General features: G+C 44.7%; 2 protein-coding genes across 7 annotated transcripts in view; both read left to right on the top strand.

Annotated features, from left to right (window-relative positions):
• Positions 1–573: 573 nt before the first annotated feature.
• On the top strand, positions 574–2,804 carry HARBI1 (harbinger transposase derived 1). Its single transcript, XM_050897828.1, has 2 exons — positions 574–1,421; positions 2,012–2,804. The coding sequence occupies exons 1-2, from the start codon at positions 752–754 to the stop codon at positions 2,386–2,388; spliced, it is 1,047 nt and encodes a 348-aa protein (XP_050753785.1). The 5' UTR covers positions 574–751; the 3' UTR covers positions 2,389–2,804.
• Positions 2,805–5,851: 3,047 nt separating this feature from the next.
• Positions 5,852–22,989, top strand: part of AMBRA1 (autophagy and beclin 1 regulator 1) — a 139,062-nt gene continuing 121,924 nt past the window's right edge. For 2 of the 6 annotated variants that reach the window (XM_050897085.1, XM_050897089.1), the window contains exons 1-7: positions 5,852–5,912; positions 16,884–17,139; positions 17,394–17,452; positions 18,189–18,372; positions 19,040–19,212; positions 20,000–20,066; positions 20,650–22,103. In XM_050897085.1, coding sequence (XP_050753042.1) covers positions 17,005–17,139; positions 17,394–17,452; positions 18,189–18,372; positions 19,040–19,212; positions 20,000–20,066; positions 20,650–22,103 — 2,072 coding nt within the window. In that variant the 5' untranslated portion in view covers positions 5,852–5,912; positions 16,884–17,004. Of the gene's footprint in view, positions 5,913–8,593; positions 8,716–16,883; positions 17,140–17,393; positions 17,453–18,188; positions 18,373–19,039; positions 19,213–19,999; positions 20,067–20,649; positions 22,104–22,989 lie in introns of those variants that run through there. The other 4 variants (XM_050897088.1, XM_050897090.1, XM_050897086.1 and 1 more) reach the window with 4 other exon arrangements.

The following is a 22,989-nucleotide window of genomic DNA, read 5'->3' on the forward strand; positions in this document are numbered from 1 at the left end:
GCCGAGACAAGAGGGGCAGCGCCCGCCGCCGCTCCCGCCGGAAGCCCCTTGCTGTGGTGAATCTGCCGCAGCGAACGTGGGGGCCTCGGCGGGGTGGCGGTAACGGCGCCGCCCGCTCCGGGGGCCGGGCCGGCGGGCAGCGCGGCGGCGGCGGCAGGCTCCTCGGGGGCGGGGGGCCGCCTGGAAGCGGCCGCAGGCCGGTAAGGGCCGGGTCGGCGCCTGGCGGGGGCGGGGAGCTGGGCGCTGCCAGTGGGGTCGTTCCGCTGCCCCTCGGCGCGCAGGGTTGTCCGGCAAGGGCAGGGCCCGCCGGGCCTGTTTCACCCGCCTGACGGCGGCGGGGCAGGGGGACACACACGGCTACCGGCGGTTCGTGTCTCTGCCATTCCGGGTCTGAACGTGGCCGGGTCGGCGGTGACTGGGGACGGTTCCCAAGCCCGGGAAGCGGGCTGCTGTGATGCACCAGCCCCTTCCCCGTCACGGAAAGTAAATTGCTGTCAGCGCCAGGCAGGGCTGGAGAGTTGTCGGCTCCGCAGTGAGCCCTCCTGCTTCGACCCCCGTGTTTTTAAAGGCAGATACAAAGAAGTAAAAAGATTTGCTGGATAACCTGAGTAAAAGGAAAATGGTAACGGAGTCTGAAAGGCTGACCAGTAAAAACTGTTCTGAGTCTCGTTCCCCTTTGCTTTATGCAGGTGAAGGCTCTGGGAAAGCTCTGTAACAGAAGAGCCCCAGAGGACCCCCCTGGCCATTAACCATGGCCGTACCTATTGCAGTTCTTGACTGCGACCTCTTGCTTTATGGCCGTGGACACAGGACTTTGGATCGCTTCAAGCTGGAGGATGTCACAGATGAGTATCTAGTATCCACGTACGGCTTTCCCCGACAGTTCATTTACTACCTGGTGGATCTCCTGGGAGCCAGTCTCTCTCGCCCTACACAGCGGTCCAGGGCCATCAGTCCAGAGACGCAGATACTTGCTGCATTGGGTTTCTATACCTCCGGGTCCTTCCAGACTCGCATGGGGGATGCTATTGGCATTAGCCAAGCCTCCATGAGCCGCTGCGTTGCCAATGTAACCGAGGCATTGGTGGAAAGAGCCTCACAGTTTATTCACTTTCCTGAAGACGAAGCTACTGTACAGAGCCTGAAGGATGACTTTTATGGGCTGGCAGGCATGCCAGGAGTGCTGGGGGTGGTTGACTGCACCCACGTGGCAATCAAAGCGCCAAATGCTGAGGACCTGTCCTATGTGAACCGAAAGGGTCTCCATTCTCTGAACTGCCTGATGGTGTGTGATGCCAGAGGAGTCCTCCTGAGTGCAGAAACGCACTGGCCAGGCAGCCTGCCTGACTGCACGGTGTTACAGCAGGCAGCCCTTACAAGCCAATTTGAAACTGAGCTACATAAAGATGGCTGGCTACTTGGTAAGTCAATTTTTCATCGTTGTTTTCTGTGGAAAGTCTTATATATTGGCTCCTTATTGAGTCTAGAGCCTCTGGGCACAAGTGATACATTTACTTTTGATTGCTTTCCTGCAAATTCCTTGAGATTTGCGATTCAGTTTGGCGGATCCTTCTCTTAGAAGTCTAGAACAGTAACTTCCAATCTGTGTTTTATACAGTCTGATTATTGTATGTGTTAGTTTACATTCATTCTGTTAACAGCTTGTTTTCAGTATCCTACACCTTTCTAAGCTGAATTATGCAATTTTTAATTCTATGTAGGGTCTTAGTCCAGCTGTCTTTCACTGTATTATGTAGTAAATGAATTCTCTTAAAACTCTTCGTGTTCTTCCAGGATTTCCCTGTGTAAAACTGAATGCCTTTATTTTGTTGTTTGTCACATTTGTAAACCTGAGTTATTGTTGCTCTTCCATGCTTTCTCATGCCTTCTGTTTTAGCCAGAGAAATAAGTTATTCTGTATCTGCAGTACCAGAAAACCAAGGGTCAAGAGCTGAAATCTGTGGTTAACTGTAGGTATCTAACCTGTCCTCCTCCTTTTCACTGCTAACAGGTGACAGCTCCTTCTTTCTCCGAACATGGTTGATGACGCCTCTGCATATCCCGGAGACACCTGCTGAATATCGTTACAACATGGCGCATTCTGCCACTCACAATGTCATTGAGCGGACGTTCAGAACCATTCGGTCACGTTTCCGCTGCCTGGATGGGTCCAAAGGCACCCTGCAGTATTCTCCAGAGAAATCCAGCCACATCATTCTGGCCTGCTGTGTGCTTCATAACATCTCCCTGGAACATGGGCTGGACGTGTGGTCTTCGCCAGCCACAGGACACATGGAACAACCAGAAGAAGAGTACGAGCAAATGGAATCAATGGACTCGGAAGCCTGTCGTATTCGTCAGGAGCTTTTACTCACTCATTTTAGCTAATGTTGTGACAGAGAGAAGGCTTCTAACTGTTCATCTGGGAAGATATACAGAGCAAGTATGCCCCTTCCTCTTCTTTAAGTCTGTAAAGACTAAGCAGATGTGAGACCAGGAGAAATTTTACTCTCTTCATTTCAGGCAGTATTCTGAACTTCTCTTAGTCTCTCCAGAGATGCAATTTAATTGCTAAATTTTTACTGTTGTGATGCTTAGAGACTCCCCTTTCACCTGACTTAGAGAACAATGACTAATGTGCAATCAGTGGAGAAACTTGGGAAATTGTCTTTGATAATGATGAAAAATCTGTAAGCCTTGCACTGTTTTACAAAGCAACAATTCTATGCCACTTTGTAATCCAAAACACTTATGATTGATCTTTAACGAGTATTTCACACAAATTAAACTTCTGTGTGGGCTCATGTCTACCATGAATTCATGAACAGCAAAGCAAACATTTATCTTTTTGTTTGCAGGTATAATTTCTTGATTAAATACCATTTTGCAGTTTTGCACATCTCACAAAACCCAGCGATTTCTCTGAAAGCTGACAGCTGTGTTCTGGGACGGGTCTGGCTTTTTGCTGGGTACACACCAGTGCTTGCACGTGCCTAGAAGGTCAAGAAGGGTTGAATGTTTCTTCCTTCCCAAACAAACTGGAGAAGATGTTAAGCTATGGTTGACTCTGTCAGTTACTTAACAGATACCAGGAAATGGGCTAGTAGTGAACGCAAGTCTAGTTCTCATTAGGTATGTCTGCCACAACAGAAAACTACTCGTCTCGTTGGCTGCTGTAAAAGAAATGCCAGGGACTGGCTGGGTCACAAAAATTGAACTGATTGCAAAAGTTCTCCATTTAGATGAGAGCTGAGGTACGGAAAGGCTGCTCTATCACTGCTGGCAATCTGCCTATTCAGTGGGAAAAGATGACTAATGCATGCAGTTGTTGCTGGCACAAGACTGGGAAGTTTCCTGGCAATGTTCTCTTTCCAAAAGATGCAAGTGTTTCCAAGGAACTCTGGACAGCAGTCTGAGAAAATTTTGTTTCTTAGATTTTATTTTTTACTGGGCAGTAAATGAAACAAAAGTGGTAGGGAATGCAGAATGCTGCAAAAATGTAGCTAAAGTAGCAGTGCAGCCATCTGGCATGGCAGGTCTGTCTGTTCTTTTAGAGGAAATGAGCCTGGATCATGCCCCACATTTGAAGAATAAGAAAGTATGGGACACGTTCCTAAGTGTAGGATGGAGATGCAGGATTAGGTATAGTTCTGTCATGTTTGCAATGGCAGTAAGCATTTACTGGCTTACAGAAAACCAGGCATGCTTTATGATGCATAAGCAACATGTTTTCATAAGCCTTGATGAGAACTGTAAAATATTATGTACAACAATCTGAGATGTAATTCTATTTTCTTTATACATCTTCCCATGAGGTATCACGTAAGAACTGCTATTGCTCACTGTGGCAAAAACCCTGCTCCTTTTACCTAGGAAGAAGCATACAAGCATTGTTTTCTAAAAAAAAAAGCATTTTTAAGGTACGAGTTGCTGCCGTATATGGTGCCTGATGGCTCATAATCATATCTGACGGTCTATGCTAAAAATACTGACCTTTAGACCTAAACACCAGCAGACACTGAATGAGCTGCGTGGGTGACGCTAACGTCGAGTGAGACGTGGACACGTGTAGGTACCAACACTGTCATGTAAACGAGCTGGAGTTTCTCCACTTATGCTATGAATAGCTCTTCTCAGCGTGTGCAGAGACCAGAGTGAACTCAAAGTGGAGGCACTTCCCGGAACACGTTTGCTGCTGGGTTTTGTCTTCCTTCAGCCACTGTCACCTTTGGTAGAGTTTAATTTGAAAACTGATCTCACTGCTTATCAGTTTGGGCAAAAACTGCATCAGGCCATACCAGACAAAACCAATCCACTGAAAACTACTATTCTTCCTTGAGTCAGATGTCAGTACCCTTCAGTTCACTTGGAAAATGGAACTTCCTCATCTAGATAACAGTTTGCCCCGTGTACTCCTAAGCAGCTTCCTTCAAAACAATTCATCGAGACTTTTCTCTTTTCCCTTGGGTTTAGACAATATTTAAATTTGGCAGCTGAGACTCATGTTTCTTTCCTGCTTTCCGGCTCCTCTGTACTTTCACCTCATCTTGCCAGCTGCATTCTGGAGCACTTACAAGTTTGCGCATTGTCAGAGCTTTCAAAAGTCAAGTCTACCCTGACCATATAATGTCTGATAAATCTCGGTCATCTGTTAGAGGATGACAGTGACTGACTGTCCAAGGTATTGCAGTTTTCATTACTTGACTGAATTCCGTGTAAAATGTCATCATCAGCCCTTTTCAGTTTTCCTGTAAAATACCTCCTCGAAGACTGTCTAGGTATGCTGCAGGCTGCCTTTGCTCCCTCCAATCCTATGTATTACAGCAAACCTCAAGCCCTAAACTTGACCTGTCCAGGCCTTTTGACTTTTTTTTTTTTTCCCTTGCTGATTTACTGGTGCAAAGTGCCCTGGTTTACTTGGATTTTCCTTCCAACATCCAAGTCCCTCCCGAGGCTCTCACTTCTCCAATACAGATGAGGCAGCAAGATAAAGCAGCTTGTACTACTGCCTCCCTGGGGCTTCTCCTTGCAGGGTGCCCCTCTTCTGAAGGGGCTACGCACACGTTTTGTGTCTTCGCCGTCCATGATGTTGGAGATTAACACGTAACAATAAATATTAACACACTGCTATTTCAGGACAAGAATCTTTTCAGTTACATCTCATCTGATACTCTTATCTTTCTCTCTCTAAACGTGTTTCACTCTGATACCCTCTACCTTTTCTTGCCTGTTTTTAATGGCATTTCTATCAGTCTTGGGGTGGGGGGGGGGGGAAAGACACGACTTGCGGAGAACGCGCTGTAGGGCGAGATGTAAGAAAAACAGTCCAGGCGAAAGAGGGAGCGGGGCGCTGCGGGCCCAAGAGGCCTCCCCATCTCGGGGTAGCAGGCGAACACCCGCGGTGCAAGGCCCAGCCGCAGGCCGGCACAGTCCCGAAGGGTTTCGCCGGGGCAGGCCGGCACACCGTAATTTTGCCCTTGACGGGGTGCCTGGTACAGCGCGACTCCCGGCCCCGCTGGCTGCCCGCCCCGGCCTCCACCCGCAGCCGTCCTGTCCGGCGGGGAGGCGGCCGGGCCGGGCCAGGCCAAGCCAGCCCGGCCGGGCAGCGGCATCTGCCGCCCCCCCTCCTCCGGGCTCGACTCGTCTCGCCTGCCCTCCGTCGCCCCCGGGCGGCCGCGCGCAGCGCCGCACCGCACCTCACCGCGGTGGAAGACCTCGTCGCTCGGCTGGCGCGGCCTGGCGGCGTTCTAGCTTCGGCTGCTCGGGCCTTGGTACCGCTCTCGGCGCCGCTCTTCGAGTCCGGCTCGGCGCTCGGCTGGTTCGCCTGGCCGGAGCTCGGAGCGGCGGCGGAGGCGACGACCGAGCACTGGGGGCTGCTCCTTCCGGGCCCGGCCCCGGCCCTTCCGCACCAGGTAGGCTCCGGGCCTACGCGCTCGGTCCGGCTACAGGCCAGGGCCGCGCCGCCGTTCCCGCTCCCTGGGCGGGCGAGCGCGCGCGGCCGTCCCCGCGGCGGCGCCCCGGAAGGTGGCGGGCACCTGCCCGCGCGGCGTCGCCGGGCCGCGGCGGGCGGAGCGGGGCCGAGGCTCGCTGCCGGGGCCTTTGTTCGGGAGTTCCGGGACCGCGGCCTGCGACGGGGGGAGCGGGGAGGCCGCCGCGGCGAAGGCGGGCCCCGCTCCCCGCGGGCCGCGCTGCCCCGGGCCGGCCGCGGCCGGCGGAGGGCGAAACCCGCGGCGCTTGCCTCCCGCTGGCCGGCCGGCGGGGTCGGGGCCGGTGACCGGGAGGGAGGGGAGGGCTCCGAGGAAAGCGGCTCCCGAGTCCCGGGGAGCTGCCGGTGCCCGTGCCCGTGCCCGTGCCCCGCCTGCGCCGTGCCCGCCCCGCCTGAGCGCTCTTAAAAACCGGATTTTTATATCCGAGCTTGGGTGCCTTGAGCTTCCCTCTCCATCGCCCCCTTCCCTCCTGCTGCTCCCACGGAACAGGCCGGGGCTTCCAGGCACCCGCGGTCTGGGTAAGGTCAGGCTGCATTTTGGGGCTGCTGTTTTGAAATAATAAATATTTTTGTTGTTGTTGTTGTTTTCCGGCCTTAGCCAAATAAAATGTGAAATGTTGCTTCCTCTATCTCTCCTTCTGTTTTTCATCGTGTGTTGCAGAACACTTGCTTGTGTAAGTAGTATTTTGCATAAAATGCATTCGTGTGTGCCTCTGGTATGATGACACTTGATTACTTCTTTTCTTGTGAGAGAGCATACACAGTTAATTCACTAGTTATAGAAATGTTCTTGTTTCATCTACAATATTCCTCCAGACAACACGTAAATTTTTGTGGTGTTCGTTGAGCTTTTTGAGATTACTTCTGATAGTGCCAGTACCATGCTTTCTGCTGCCTTTGGAAAGCAATTTTTGCAACACAATTCTGGCACTAAAACAATGTTTCGTCTTCAAGAGATGTTTTAGATGGTTATGCATAATTTTTCCGAATACATGCTTTTACAGTATCATTCTGTTGTAAGAGACCGATTCAAGAGTAGCTATTATCTAGGTGCAAGCTAGTCCTCAGGAAGATCAGCTGTATGAATGTAGAGTCCGTATAAATATGTTCAGGAAGAGTGCTCAGTGCTGCTCCATTTTTTTCTCTGTATGAAACGTTCTTAGATCTTTATATAAAAACCCAATGTGTTTTTCTATATTTGTCCTTGTTTACTGCTCCACCCAGTTTGGTGTCCTCTGCAAATGTCATCTGGCTTCTTTGCCTTTGCCACTCCCATCCTCTTTCAAATTGCTAATGGGAATGTTAAAGTGGGACCTAAGAATGACCTGCTGGTAATGTACGCTTACTGCCGATCCATTACGGGACTGTTTGGTTTTGTTGTTGGGTCAGTTTTCAGAATGTGCTATGGGGTTAAATCCAGGCAGATTTGAATGCCTTATGGGTCACGTAGGCAACAGTACCTGAAATTCTCTGCTAAATTTAAAATCTTTGTTTGTAGTCTGAAAGGCTACTGTAATGCAATTTCTAACATTCATAACTCTTCGGTGTAGCTTGCTTATTAGTTCTGTAGTCCACAATTGGTGTTACTGTAGATAAATAACTTTTTTTAAAAATTGGTCCATTTGTGTTTTGATGGTAACAAATAAGTCTCTTGTACTTATCTGTTGGTTTGTGGCAGCGTGAATGTTAATGAGTATGGCAGTCCATTAGCATTTATATTTTTTCTAATACTTGGAATGAAGAATATATTTGGATCCAAATATCTGGACTTGCCTTTTCAGATTTAGTTACTGGGGAGTTTACGCAGAATGTTTACTTTGCTGACAGCCTCGTCTTAGTTTTCTTTCTTTTGCCCTTTTCTGAGTCATAACTGACCCTCTGGATTCTTGTTTGGTTATTTCCTACTTTTCCATTTTCTGTGCAGCACTTTTAACTTTTACGCAGCTGTAACAACCAGTTATAAAGAAGGCAAGCAACGATACTGTCTGCTAGTATCTCTTTGCCATAAGTTAGGCATTTGAATACTTACTCCTTTTTTTGTGTCATAATTTTTATGAAACTTCTGGAAAGTAACTTTAGTATCTTTTATGCCATGGTTAGCAAATTAACTGAATTCAAGGCTCTTACAAAGGTATTGTTAATGTTAATACTTATTAGTACTATTAATATAAATAGCATTAAGGTACTTTTTTTTTTTTCCTTATTGAGTTTGTGTTATTGGATACCTGATAAAGGGCATAGTGCATGTTAATAGTTACCTTGTGTGTTTTGTGTTAGGAGCCCTGCACTAACCTAGCAAGGAGGGTGATAGAAACAAAATATTAATGAGGTGAGGACAAAAGAATTGTTGTTTTCAAAAGTGAATAACGAGGTGATGTGCAGTGGAAGAGGATTAATATTAGAAATACTTTAATGGAAAATTGTTAAATGATATAATAGTCGCTTAATGAAAGACCCATTGACTGGGTTGCTTAAAAGAAGAGGAGACCTACTTGTCTGTTTCTCAGGATTTGTTGGTTGTTAAGAACTCTGACTAGGATTGTTGTCTAATAACTGTTTGTTGTCTCCAGTTTTTGTAAACTGTTGAAGGTGTGCAGGATGATGAGGTGCCAGGCCTGAGCGTGGAGAAAGTCGTCTTAATCTGTGTGCTTGCACAGCTCCACTTCGAATGTTCTCAGTGAGGTCTTTTGGGGTGTCCCGGCAGAGCGATTCCTGCTGCCCTCTTGCTGGTATGTAGCACTAATTCTCCACCTTGAGCAGCGTAGAACTGCTCAGAGGAGTCTCTGACCTGTGTTTCAGACACTTTCACCCCTCCCTTTATATTTCTCCCACAGTCTCAGTCCAAGGCCAAGAAGGGAAAGCATGTCAAGAATTGGCTGTGTTTCTTTGTTCAGAGTCTAAATCTTCTTTGTCTCCCACCTCTTCTTTAGTTCTGATACATCTGTGCGTGAAGACTTCAGCTTCTGTGTAGATCATTTTTGCTTTTTGACTTGTTACCTTATTTGATTATTTCCATGTGAGCAGGAAATTATATGAACTGCACTTTTAAAAATATGTTCTTGCTTCCAGTTGCTTTTTCTTTATTACTTGGATAACGTGCACATGCCTTAAGTGCAGCCTTGAATGCATAAAATACTTTGTCTTCGTCTTGTGGATACCCTGTGCTGTTTCTGCTACTCTGTAATGTTGGTGCTCCCAAATTTCTCTTGCGTGTATGATGTCACTAGGGGGCACTTGGCTGTGACTCTTGAGCCTGAGGAACCTTGATGTGACTTTTAATGTAAATACTGGGATTTTGGATTGAAAATTCCTTTACTTTGCTATCTAAATGAGAATAATTCTCTTAGGGGGTTAATCTGAATTGTGTGTCACTCTATTTGTTTCTCTCTGTGTTACTCTAGTTCTCTCTTCTCTCTGTCCCTCATTTCCTGCTGTGTATAGTACTTAGCAAAAGATGCCATGGTCTGAGAATGGAATTGGGGAAACCAACTCTTAATCTTCTGGATCTCAGTTCTGCTGTTTGAGTTATCTTACAGCTTTGTGAAATTACATTTATTCTCTTCCTATCTTCTGGATTGGAACTAATATCTCTCTTCCCAAGAATTCATTAAGTTTATGTGGAAACTGTAATAATAGTCATGAAAGTGCTCCATATTCTCATTGGTAAATGAAAGTGTCAAACTCCAGACACAGCTGATCACTTTTATTTTTATTACTTCCCTTTTTATATTTACCATTCATTTTCTGACCTTTAGGAGTTGATATCTGCAAGCTTCTCTTCCACTTCCTCATCATTTTGCTGTAAATAACTAGCAATTTAATGTACTACTTTTGACTGAAAAGTTCTCTTAAGAGTATTATAGCTCATTTAATCCGGACTGGGAGGACAAATTAAGATTCTAATGGCAATCAATTCCTTGTTGCAGTCACATAAGATCTGACAATGTACTATTGACATCTTTGTAATGTAAGTGAATCTCCTGAGCTGTTTGTAGTTTCAATTTAAAACATGGCATTGAATTTTTTAATCATGAAGCAAGTGAATCTCCTGAGCTGTTTGTAGTTTCAATTTAAAACATGGCATTGAATTTTTTAATCATGAAGCACTAATACAAGTTATTTTTCTTTAGGAATCCTGTTCCGATTTACGTGGAAGCGCTCAGAGCTGTGGATACAACTTAGAGCAGTGTATCTAGTGCATCCACAGAAGATGTGCTTTGGAATTACTTTCCAAATCTCTCTGGGCTTAATCAAGGGAAAACTTCAGCTTACAAAATAATACTTTGGGGAATATCTTAAAAACTTTGAAGACTAAAACCAGGGCCATATAATGAAAGTGCCTTCATGGTATTAGTTTTGGACTCCATTACATAGTTGCATCCTAAACTTACTTTCTCTCCTCCTAAGGCTTTTTTTGGTGGTTTGGTTTTTTTTTTTCCATATTTAGGGGCACTTAGTTGAAGACTGGCTCTGTGCTCTAATGGCAGGAATCTACATGATTCTAGTGTCTTAAATTAAGCTGCTTTTGTTTTTTTAAAAGCATAATCAAGGACACAGAAGTAGAAACAGAGTGAAAGAATGGATTCCAGTTTTGCTTTTTTCATTGTTTTGATTTATCATGCTTAAGATAATTGTTTGTTATACCTCTGTGGACTACTTTTGTTTGTGGGTTAGCCTTGTTTAAAGATTCCAGTGCCATGTGACTTTATTTCCAATTTAAATTTATTTCCAGTTTTCTCTTCATTTAGATATTGTTGCAAGATAACTTGAAGTCTCTATGCAAAACGTTTTCTGGGTTTTTTTGTTTGTTTGTTTTTAACTCACGAAGAGCTAGAACCTCTGAGAACGGTCATAAAGCTCATATGGAAGTACCACAAATGGAGTTAAGGGAAGAAAAATCATGTTGTTTGAGGAAATTTTAAATATGTAGTTGATCAGGTACATTGTCAGAAATTCATGTGGCCCTGTTGCTTGATACTGAACATAGTTCCATTCCTCCAACACTTGTCTTAAGTTTTGATCCGTGGAACTATTCTGGGTATGAGTCATGTCACCCTTTTTTTACTGATTTTGTTGTTGTTATAGCATTCTTCAAATTCCAGTGCTACGTAGTTCAATTACTTACCAAACTAGGACTCTTTGAGCTGTCTTGTTTGTTTAGCTGAGTTGATGCAGTGCAAAGAGGGCAAATCAGCTTTTTTTTTGGTTTTGCCTAAACTTTTAAGATTTTTCTCAGTCTTTCAAGTGGAGATGTGAAAAGGGTTAGTGGGAATGGCACTACACTTGGTATGAATTGAATCAATATTTTTAATAAAACTGCTAGTAGAATTCAGGTCTTCTATCTGGGATAGCATTTCTGAGGCTTCTTACATGGTATAGTTTCATGCAACTTAGGAAGATGTTGGCATCATAATCTCCATATTGCAGAGGTGGGGGAAAACTTGGAGTGTAAACAAGGAAGGGAACTAGAAAGTCCCTGGAGCTGTGTGATTGCTCGCAGGTATTCCAAATGATGTTTTAGGCACGTGGTTCGTTCTTGGAGATCTCCTGTCTGTGGGTCTCAGAACCAGGTTTTATTGCTTTATCAATGAAGCTCCTGTAAAAGAAGGAGGGGCTGTGTAGTCTGTAGTCATTGGCAAGATGATCTCTGACTGTCTTCTGTATGCACAATGTTTTCTTCTTTGCTCTTTTGAGCTTTTGAAAGACATAGGGGTCTTGATAAAGCAATTTGCCTCAAAATTAAACTGTGTAAAGTACAAGGGAAACTGATTTGTTGTAGAAAATACTTTGAGGAAATAGCATGTCTTGTGACTACAGCCTATATGAGGGTCGCTGGCAGTGAAGATAAAGCATTTGGGCTGTACCGCTGCATACACTGTTCTCATGCCTATCTGATCATCTTCTGATCGTTCTTGGAGAACCCACCCACACGTGCAATAGTGGGAATGCTAAATTATTACTAATATTTATTAAATTACTAGAATTTATTAAATACAATAAAAAATACTCTGGAACTCTTTAATATCTTGCTGATATTCAAAGCCTGAGATGCTGCAGTTTAATTTGGAATAAATGAAATGGCATGCTTTATTGTTAGCGCTGGACACTTCATGTTAAGAACAGACATTTTGAAAACAGAAGTTACTGGCTTATAAGATAGGTAGGCCCATGGCCAGAGCTGGGATAGTTCAGAGTACTAATAATCTGTTTCTCCTCTTTTCTAGAGACAAGTTTGCTTGTGTTTTTGCAGGTCAGTGACATGCCTCATTGTTCACAACAGTTTTGTTTTTTGTTTTGTTGGTGTTTTTTTTTCCCATCTGTGTTCTTTTAATACAAAGTATAGTATACAGGTTGCACAGGCCCATAACCTATGTGGATCATATCCATTTTACATTTAATGCATTCTGGAAGTCTTAAAACTTGACAAAGGGACTTTGAGACAGAAACTACCAGCACATGCTTTTTTCCTCTCTGGTCTTTTCTAGGGAAGCTTATACATGCATTCTCTCTGTGGATCCCTGATCGCAAAGCCAGAGAAAGCTTTATATTTCACCTAATGTTGCCTCTTTCTTCATCAGTCACTTGAGACGTCTTTGGGCAGCAAAATTGTCTGAAATTATTTGGACATTTGTATCTTTTGGATAGAACTCCCATTATAAATAGCATTTACTGATTGCAGCTGTTTTTTCAACACTGGTAGAGCTGTTTACACTGTTTCTGTATGCACACATCAGGAAAGGCTTTTAGTGTTGGGCTCAGCACACAACCAAGAAGTTCTTTGGAGTGGTAATAGATTTGTAGTCTGAGAGCTGAAGGCCACATGAAATAACTTTTTCCCCAATGGAGAATTGAATAACATGAGGTAGTAGTCCAATATTCTTCCTTGTATCAAAGCCAGCAGTGCTCCCAGAATGGTGGTACTGGAATCTCCACAAAATTAATAGCGCCAAAGATGTTGGGGGGGGCAGGGCATGTTAAGAGATGGGACCATCATCTCAGTAAAGTGCTAAAGTTTCTAATTGGAATGGTAAACCGCTGCATAATGCATAAAATATCTTTGCATCCTTTCTATATGGCAATTTGAATGCGCTTCTTTCTATTCCTCTTCTCTCCCTACCTTTTTGTCAGTGTTTTCATGGGGTCCTGTACCACTATGAAGTATTACCAATTTGCTGCTTCACTTTGGTTTTCTAGAAGTTCAGCATCGGTAAAAGTGACAATTGCAAGTGAACTTATATCGCTCTGAGGCTGGGAATTCTTAAGGCTTCTTTGAGGACAGCTGGCGCAGAGCAAGTAAAAGGCTTGGGGTTGGGCTATGTAATGCTCTTTCCAAAAGTGTAAACAGCCCAGCATGCTGTCCTGAAATGCCCTGAAGGGAGAAAACTGTTAAGGAAACAAAGCTGCCAATTATAGAAAAATTTCTGACTCTCCACTTTCAGAATTTCTGTGGTGCCCTGGACCACATCCAGGGCATCAGCTAATCTGCCAGTTGTTGAACTCCGCTTTTGGTCATCCTGATTAAAAAAAAAAAAAAAAACCAACCAAAAAATCCCCCAACAAGAAGAAAACAGAAAAATACCAATCCCTGAGCAGTTCCTTATTTTGGTGGTCAGCTGTTTATCAGTTGTGATAGCATGAGTATTTGTAATAGAAGCTGTTGCTCAATCAGTCCACCACTTGCCTGGACATGTTTGATCCAGTGAGCTGCAAGTTTTCTTTATGCTAAGGCCCGAGAAGTATTTTCAAACCCACTGCGTTTCATTTAAACTTCGTTAGTCAGATGGCTACTGAGTAGCTATAAATATCGTTGGTACTTCCATGGTCTATCTGCTAATGGTATTTAATAACATGCTGTCATTATTTGGCTTCTTATATTTGAGCAAAATGTTTGGAGTTGATGGGTATCTTTACTAGATTAGAGAAGGAACTGGCTCCTTTAAAAAAAACCCAACAGAAAAAACCCAACAACAAAAAAAAACCAAACCAAAACTGAACATATGATCCAATAATAAGGTTAAAAGCTTCCTGCTAAAGTGAGTGAAGGTAATGCCCATGTCTACACTGCATCTGTTTCTCCATTTGAAGGCTCTAATTTTTTTTGCCAGTCTGAAATGTTGCTGGATGTGTCGCCAGCTAGTGGAGAGCCGTTACTGTATTCAGGCTAATTCAGATAAAGGAGTAAACTTTCCCCTTTTGAGGCATGGATAAAACTTGGCCCCCAAAGGGATCCAGGGTAACACTGGAGTGCCAGCCCCACTCGAGAAGGATGTGTTCAGTGTTTTCTGAAGAGATCCCAACTTTTTAAAAATGTTGAGCAGGTTAGCAGGGTACTGTGTAGGCATTCGAGCCCTGAGTTGCTTTTGTTTTCTTTTCAAATGGGATAAAGAGGTGAGTCCGAAGAAGCTGAAAAAACGAGGGACAGTCCCTGAGGGAAAAACATCAAGTTCAAACATGCTTAGGAGGCTCACATATGAAGTGTTGGTTATAGCCAGATTAGTTCAAGAAATTAGTACACATCTGCAAAGATTTAGATAAGCTGTCTTAAGGTAGTGAGGATGACTTGGTCTTTCAATAAGGTGAATACAAGAGGTTCACTAACTGCAGTTGTAGGTGTTACCTGTTTCTTTATTTTACAATATATAAACTTGCCCGTGGCATAAATAAACATGAAGATGTTTGTTAAACCTCTTGATTTCCTTGTTGCTATTGTACTTCAGGGAACATTAGTCCTTCTGATAGGACTGAAACATTCCCAGGTTGTTAGAGCTTGTTCTTTCTCATGAGTAATTGGGTTATCCTGCTTGTAAATTATCAGGATCTCTTAAGTTATTTAGGTTGTTTGTCCTTTACAGCTATCGAAAGGCTATTCCAAAGCTTAATGTTTGAGATCTCTTCAAACTTCCAGCTTATTCCAGCTGCAAGTCTGGTCTTTCATTTGTGTCTGGTTTATATGTTTATTCTTGGGTTATTGTAGTCCTTCCTTCTTGAATGCACCCATATAGAATGTTCAGCTACTGTTTTCTTAATTTTACTAGACAAAACTACACTTACAGTTTCCTCCTGTAAAATAGGCTTTTTATTGCCTGTACCGTTCTGAGCTGTCCTTCACCTCCATGTTGCTTACCATCTGAATCCAGTCATTTCTGAACATGGGTGACTGGGGCTGTTTGCAGAATCCAGATGAGGATTTATTAGCATTTAGTGAAAAAAGATTTTTTTGGTTTAGTGATTCCTGTATTATACTGTGCTTTTGGCTGTATCTACTCCAGTTATCCTTGTTCTAGCTTTTTTGGGTCTGGGTTTTTTTAATCTCTACAGTTGCTTTTAAGAATCCGCTTGCAGCATGACCTCTTTAGTTTTTGTGTTGCTTTCCAGTAAGGCTTTTATTTTGTAGAATAATTCCTACCTAATGTTTGGCTGACTTTCATAGATTCTCGAAGGAAGGCTTATTTTACACTGCGGAGTTCAGCTTCTCTAAAATAGATGATCCCCATGCTGTTCACATTAAGCATCAGGGAATTTCCAGCTAGCTTGAATTTCTTTGTGGTGAATTTCTTTTCTAGGAAGATGGATGCCTTTTCTTGTTCATCACTTCAGTATCCTTTGTTGTACTTTTCCAAATGAAAACTGGTCTGCTTTATTAGAACTCAGTTTCCTGGCTTATCTCTTCAGACAGCTCCTCCCTGTAAGCAGCAGCTGTCTTAAATCATCTGCTCAGGACATTTTTTTAGGGAGAGTGGGAGGAAAGAAAGGTTTGCTAATGACCGTTCTGAGTTCTGTCATTTAACAATACATCCCTTCTTCTCTACATGAACCCTTTTTCCCCTGTATGTGTGTTTTTTGCTTTAAGTTGCCACTTCCTTCTCTATTGAATATTGATGGATTTGTTCAGTGTAACATGAACTGTGGAGGATTTATCTTTAGATCTTTACGTTCTAAAGAGATGACAGCAGTATGCGCGCTCTGCTGGGATCAAAAGGTAATAGCGTTGCAGCAGTGTTTCTTGGTTTATGTATTCTAAGAAAATCCTTGTTTCTGGAGAGCTTTTGGTGGCAAATTCCAATGTATGAGACCATTCAAAAGCCGTGTAACTTGGTTGCTATTAGGGTCGCTATATTTAGTTCTTTCAAAGAATTAACTGTTTTTCTAGAAAACAGGGATTAATGCTTTCCTTAACAGCTCAAAGTGTACTAAAAGCATTAATCTTTGTCACTGTGCATTACTTGGGTGAACTGTTGTTCTAAGAGCAATGTACATGGAAAGATGATATGCAGACAGGCAAAATGAATCGTCTTGATGGACTTGGCCAAGATGCCACTGCAGTGTAAGGTTTTGGTCCGATACATGGTGGTTTTCATACGTTGTAAGCTATTGTGATGGAGTTGCAAGTAATTCGGACCTGAGGTCTATCAATCGTCTGACCTTTGCAATGATAGTAATTACTATTACTGAAATTTGAATAATTCCCCATAGACTCTTCTGTCATGTTGTGTATTTTTTAACACTATTCCTCTAGCTATCAGTCACCCTTCGCAGATAGGACCTAAATCTTCAAGGTGTAAAGACTGTCTCTTCATAAATCTTTTTTTCTTTATTATATACGGCAAGAGATGGAGGGAAGGGAAAGAGTTTCAAGGCCAATTTTTCATTCTCTTTAGATGTGGTATGCCTAGGGCATGTGTACAAGGAAAGGGCTAGATGCTTTCAAAAACCTTTCAAAGTAATGTTTGGCTGCAGAAATGTCAAAATTGGGCCTCAATAGTGGAAGAAGGTAGCAAAGGCTGCGGGAGAGCATCGATTTTTCTCTTAAATCTAGTCTTTTGGGATTTAAAGCTCTTACTTTATCTAGGTGATCAAGGTAAAAGCTGCCTTCCTTATCATTCTCTTCTCTTTCTAGGTTTCCATGAAGATAAACAATTGAAATGTGGATAGCCTATTTGTAATTTGGTGGTGGTTGTCATCTGGAACCTGCTGGTGTCTCCTCCCAGTAGTTGGTGTAACGTTGGCTGCTGAGAGCCATGAAGGTTGTACCGGAGAAGAATGCTGTCCGCATCCTGTGGGGTAGGGAACGGGGTACCCAAGCCTTGGGTGCTCAGCGGCTCCTGCAGGAGTTGGTGGAGGATAAAACTCGATGGATGAAATGGGAGGGCAAGGTAAGGTTGTGCGATAGAGGTGCATAGCTTGATCTTGAAGTGGGGGAAGGGAGGCAGGGATTTGAAATAAATTGTCTTGTGATTGTACATTTGATGTGTTACACTTGATATGCTCTCTGGCTCTGTTCAGTTCCTGCAGTGATGTGATACTAGATATGTTCCTGCAGCGGGTTGCCCTTGTTGTCTGTGTGGCTTACAGTTTAAGTATGATCATATGACACTTGCAACACTTCCTGCTTTGTTGGCTTTTTCAGAAAGTTGAGTTACCAGACAGTCCACGCTCCACCTTCTTGCTGGCGTTTAGTCCAGACAGGTAATTAACTCCTAGTTCGTTCCCTGTTTCAGCAGTCTCCTTACACTTAAAAAAGTGATGGAGGCTTGTGCCCGTTGAGTTGTCCAGTCCTGAATAGCCGAGTGAAACTTCTGGTTCCTGACATGCATGGATGGAACGTGCGCACCTTCCTAATCTCACAGCTTCGAGCATAGTTGGTGTTTAATTTCTGAGGTACCCAAGCAATGCATAGTTCTAAGGAAAAAGGATCTGTGCGGCCACTGTGGGATTTCATAAGAAACTTGAGGGAGTAAAGGGTGTTTTAGCACAACATACCAAGTGATGTGGCACACCCGCTGGGATATCTAGGACTAAAGAACAGAGCAGAATCATGCGTGTATTGGAAGCAGAAATGGAGGTGGGCTCTCTGTTAGTATCATTTGATTTGACAGTGGTTGAGATGGTGTGGAGAATTGGGAATATTTGTTTGCCCTGAACTGTCACTCAGAAGTTCCTTCTGAGCTGCATGTTCGCTCTGACTTTCAAGGTCAAGTTTGTGCTTGCAGATTGGATGAGCTCATGTTTGCATGGACCCTGAAATCTGGCTACAGGAAGCTTTATGGCCATTGGTGAAACAGTAGCCTCTTACCCTTTGAGCTCTGTGTGGGAGAGCTGCTGGGTTAGATGTGAACAGACCCTGTTGAGATGAAGCTAACCATGGTCTGGTTTTGCTGTACTCTTCTCATGCTAATGTTTGCCCTACCTTCTGCATTCCCAGGACCCTAATGGCTTCCACACATGTGAACCACAACATCTACATCACAGAGGTGAAAACGGGCAAGTGTGTTCATTCCTTGGTTGGACATCGCCGCACTCCCTGGTGTGTCACGTTCCATCCCACCATCCCGGGCCTCATTGCTTCAGGATGCCTAGATGGGGAGGTTAGAATTTGGGATTTACATGTAAGTCTCTCCTGAAACATATGTGCCTTTGGTATTTGGTGGGTGGTGACTTTTTTGTCTGAGTTTGTTTCCCAAATGTTGCCTGGTAAGAGAGCTGTTTGGAAGCTTTGCTGGGACCTGTCTCTAAAAGTGTAGAACAGATCATAGCCATCCTCTTCTGTCTAGAGAGGAGGTGACAGATTCTTCATTCAGTCCCGCCAGGTAGGTCGTGCTCCTTAGCCGTGCATGTTTGAGTGGTACAGATAATGCTGGAGAATTCTGTGCAAGGTGCCTGTTTAGCTTATGTGAAAGATGTGCCATTTTTCATTCCACTGAGCATATCTGAACTCTTTCTTCATTAGAGAAGCTGCTACTCTGCCAGTTCTACCTAGTCTGGTGATTGGCACTGAGACAAAACATGTATACTTACCTGGTCACTTTGAAATACAGCGTTTTTACAGGGTGCTTGAGACACACTTACCCACAAAAATATATCTGTGGTCATTGTTGCAAGTAGTGTTGTGTTCTAGACATGACATATGACCTTGTATGAGAGCAGCTGTTGTTGCCAAGAAAGCATGTCACTTCTGTGCTCTAGGGAGAGTCTTGGAGAGATGGCACATACCTGGAAACCTAATGATCTCAAACTTTGTAATAAGCTGCTTGTGATTCTTGACTCCTCACTCAGGGTGGAAGTGAGAGCTGGTTCACAGATAGCAACAATGCCATTGCATCGCTTGCTTTTCATCCTACGGCTCAGCTCTTGCTGATTGCAACTGCCAATGAGATACATTTCTGGGACTGGAGTCGTCGGGAGCCTTTTGCAGTGGTGAAAACGGCTAGTGAAATGGAGCGGGTCAGGTGAGTTCCTGTTTCCGGGGGAAGAGAACACTTGTATGTGAAAAAATGGTCAGATTTGGGGAATCTGGGGGGTTTCTCTGGGATGCTGCACCCTCTGCACTGAGGCAGCGGAGGGAAGCGTTGCTTGCAGCTCCTTGACTCAGCTGGTAGAAAAACAGTTCTGTGGGCAGGAAAAAAAGCAATTGGAAATAATAGATCAGCTTGGTGGTTTATATTTGTAATCAGATGTGTGCCCAATAAATGCTCAGAATCTACTTCATGTTCATTTCTAAGCTTAGTAATTAAACTTGTCAGCCATAAGGATGAGAGAGCCCAGAAGTTGCTCACAGAGAGTGCTGAGCTATTACTTTGGTGTGGTTATAGAGGAAAATGCATCGCTGGAAACTTGATGCCTTCTTTTGAGTGATTTAAAATAAGACAATGATGTAACATTCAAGGCAAGTTAATCTCTCCCTTTGTACCAAATTCCGATTTGTAATATATATGTACATATTCCTTAAAATTTCCTGGCTATTTCAATTGATACAACAGTACTTGTTTCCAGCTTTTAACTTCTGTATAGTGTTGCTGTGGACTATAAAATAGCTGCAGTATTCAGCTAGACAAGTATGTTTTCTTCTTAATCCATAAAATTTTTTAACATCCTTCAGAAGAAGATGATGGTAAAGTAGTAATGTTCTCATTGCACATATTTCACGTGCGGTTTTCTTCCCTGCTGTGTCCAGCTTCCTGTGTCAATGTGGAATGTGAACTGATGATTGATACTCTGGCTCTGCTTTTGTTTTAGGCTGGTACGGTTTGATCCATTGGGACACTACTTGCTCACAGCAATTGTTAACCCTTCTAACCAGCAGGTAAGGGAAATGTCAGTACCTGAATTGACTGGCTAATTACAAGATGGTCTACATACATTAACACTAGTCTGTTCCTAAGCAGCCTTGTGCTTTTCTGAAAACCTGAAGTCCTTCTAAGCTGAGTTCTGTCTCACCTTAATTGGTCACATGAATATTCCTGTTATGTGCAGGGCTATTAAAGAGCTCTCCAAGGTGTGTTTGTTTTGCCCCCACTGTCTCATTAGTGGTGGGACAGATGTCCCAACGGCCCTGCTCTTTCAGTTCTGTTGTGACATTCTACTGGATTTGAAGCTACACGAGGTATTAACAATACTCCCCACAGCTGCTGGCCTTCAGGTGCTGATGCTCCTGTTTGTATGAACAGTGTATTGTCAAAGCTCACTGGGCTGTAGGAAGAGGTTGTCTGGATCTGTAAAATGAACTTTGAAATAGTCTCAGCTGGTTTCCTGCAAGTCAAGGCCTCTAGGACGGGACTTATCACATCCTTTCATCTGTCTGGGATGGTAGCTGACTTTCTGCTGTTTATTTGGTGGTGTAGGATTTTGCTGTGAGGTGACTGAACTTTGACCGCTTCCTTCTGCAGAGCGATGAGGAAGTGGAAATCTCCGTGGACAGCACAGAGATGCCGCATTATCGCCAGCGCGCTATCCTTCCGTCTCAGCCTGTGAGGCGCACACCCCTCCTCCACAACTTCCTGCATATGTTGTCCTCCCGCTCCTCTGGCATACAGGTGGGAGAGCAAAACAGTGTTCAAGACTCTGCTACCCCATCCCCTCCACCGCCTCCACCACCTCTGCCTCCAGCCAGTGAGAACACAAGGGCATCTGTCTATAACAGGCTCCGGGAGCGTGTCAGCTATCCCACAGCAGAGTGCTGCCAGCACCTGGGGATGTTGTGCCTTTGCAGCCGATGCTCTAGTGCAAGACTTCCTTCTTCTCTCTTCCCACACCAGGAAAACGCACCCTCCACGTCTTCTGGGGCCACTGGCACTTCCTTCTCCTCTGTGCAGACAGAGCCTTATCAACCCCCAGAGCAGGCATCCGTAGTGCAGGAGGAGCAGGGGATACTTAACAGGCCCTCTGCTTTCAGCACAGTTCAGAGCAGCACTGCTGGCAACACCCTGCGCAACCTTAGCCTGGGCCCCACGCGGCGGTCCCTCAGCGGGCCCTTGGCAGGCCACCAGTCCCGGTACCAACAGTCTGCGAGAGAGATGGCTTCGGGCTTAGGCGGGTCTGACTGGTCCAGGACAGTGCTGAACATGAGCTCTCGGTCAGAGCTGGAAGCCATGCCTCCCCCTAGGACCAGTGCCTCCTCCGTGAGCTTGCTGTCGGTGCTGAGACAGCAGGAGGGAGGTTCCCAGGCATCGGTCTATACCTCTGCAACAGAAGGGAGGGGCTTTCTGGCCCCAGGGGCTGAGGCGGACAGTGGTAGTAGCACTGGCCCGACCAATCCGGCTAGCATCCGTAATGAGCTCCAGTGTGATTTGAGGCGATTCTTCCTGGAATATGACCGGCTTCAGGAGTTAGATCAGGGGATTGGTGGGGAGCCCAGCCAGTCGCAACAGGCTCAAGAAATGCTCAACAACAACATTGAGCCTGATCGGCCGGGTCCCTCCCATCAGCAGACTCCACACAGCAGTGAAAACAATTCCAATTTGTCCCGGGGTCACCTGAACCGCTGTCGTGCTTGTCATAACCTGCTGACCTTTAACAATGACACGCTGCGCTGGGAAAGAAGCACGCCTAGCTACACACCAGGGCAGGTCCAAAGCACGTTTGAGGGTGTGCCTCCAAATACCAGCCAGGTGCAGCCTGCAGAGAGAACCGAGGGCAGAGCTCCTGCCTCTAGCAGGCTGCAGCTGGGCAGCTCTTCCACCCCGCAGGAGGAGAGGACCGTGGGAGTGGTCTTTAACCAGGAGACGGGGCACTGGGAAAGAGTTTACAGCCAGTCGGCTTCAAGCAGACCTGGGAATGTATCACAGGAGGCCTTAAACCAGGAAATGCCTGAGGAAAGCTCAGAGGAGGATTCACTCAGGAGGTAAGAGACATGCTCGGCCTTCCTCCTCTATTTTTTCTTAAACCTTTCCCATCTAGTCTGGGTTTTTCCATATTTTCAGAGTTAAAAACCTTTTCTCATGTGGTCATGTGCTGTTTATGTAGATGTAAATAGAGACGTATCGATGGTCTTTTATAGCTGCCATTGTCATGCTGCAGATAGGTTCTGAAGATTGTAAGGACAGAGACCAGACCTCTCAATGGGAAAGGAGGATGATAGTATAGACAGGCAAAAGGATGGGCTCTGGCAGCAGATCTCTGGGGTGAACTGTGCTCCTGGTGTTTCCCAGACACTGCAGAAGGGTGGGAACACAGGATGTGCTACGTTGTCCTTTGTGCCCCATACCACACACATGCTGCACACAGAGAATCTGCCCAGGGTAGGTGTGGAAAATTGGGCACGAGTAGCGAGAATTGCTTTCTTGAATGCTGTGTCTTGTTAAAGTTGTAGTTGTTAAGTTGGAAGGGTTAACAATCATTTCCTTAGTGTTGCCATATAGGGCAAAAAAAGTCAAAGCGCCGTGTCAGTGGTTTGGGCATATACCTTAGTTGCAACTGTTTGGTCAAACCCATGGAGTTTGCTTGCCTTTGATAAAGAGGTAAGTTTTGAAAGTGGCTCCCATTGACCCGAATCTAGGGTGAGCTGGTTGGGGGCATGCTGATCACTGAAAATTTTAGACTCTGCTGTATTCTTTTTTTAAGAAGGTGATTCTCTTTTGGAAGGATTTTTTTTTTTTTTTTTTTATACTTCAGATGTGTTACAAGAAACAGAATGAGCCAAATCGAACTTGCACCAGGAAGGACCTGTGCTTTGTGTGAAAGTGTCTCCACTGGCTTGTATGGACAATTCAGCTACATTGATACTTTGG

The sequence above is a fragment of the Gymnogyps californianus genome, chromosome 5 (genome assembly GCF_018139145.2).
Source record: "Gymnogyps californianus isolate 813 chromosome 5, ASM1813914v2, whole genome shotgun sequence".
Classification (NCBI taxonomy): Eukaryota; Metazoa; Chordata; class Aves; order Accipitriformes; family Cathartidae; genus Gymnogyps; species Gymnogyps californianus.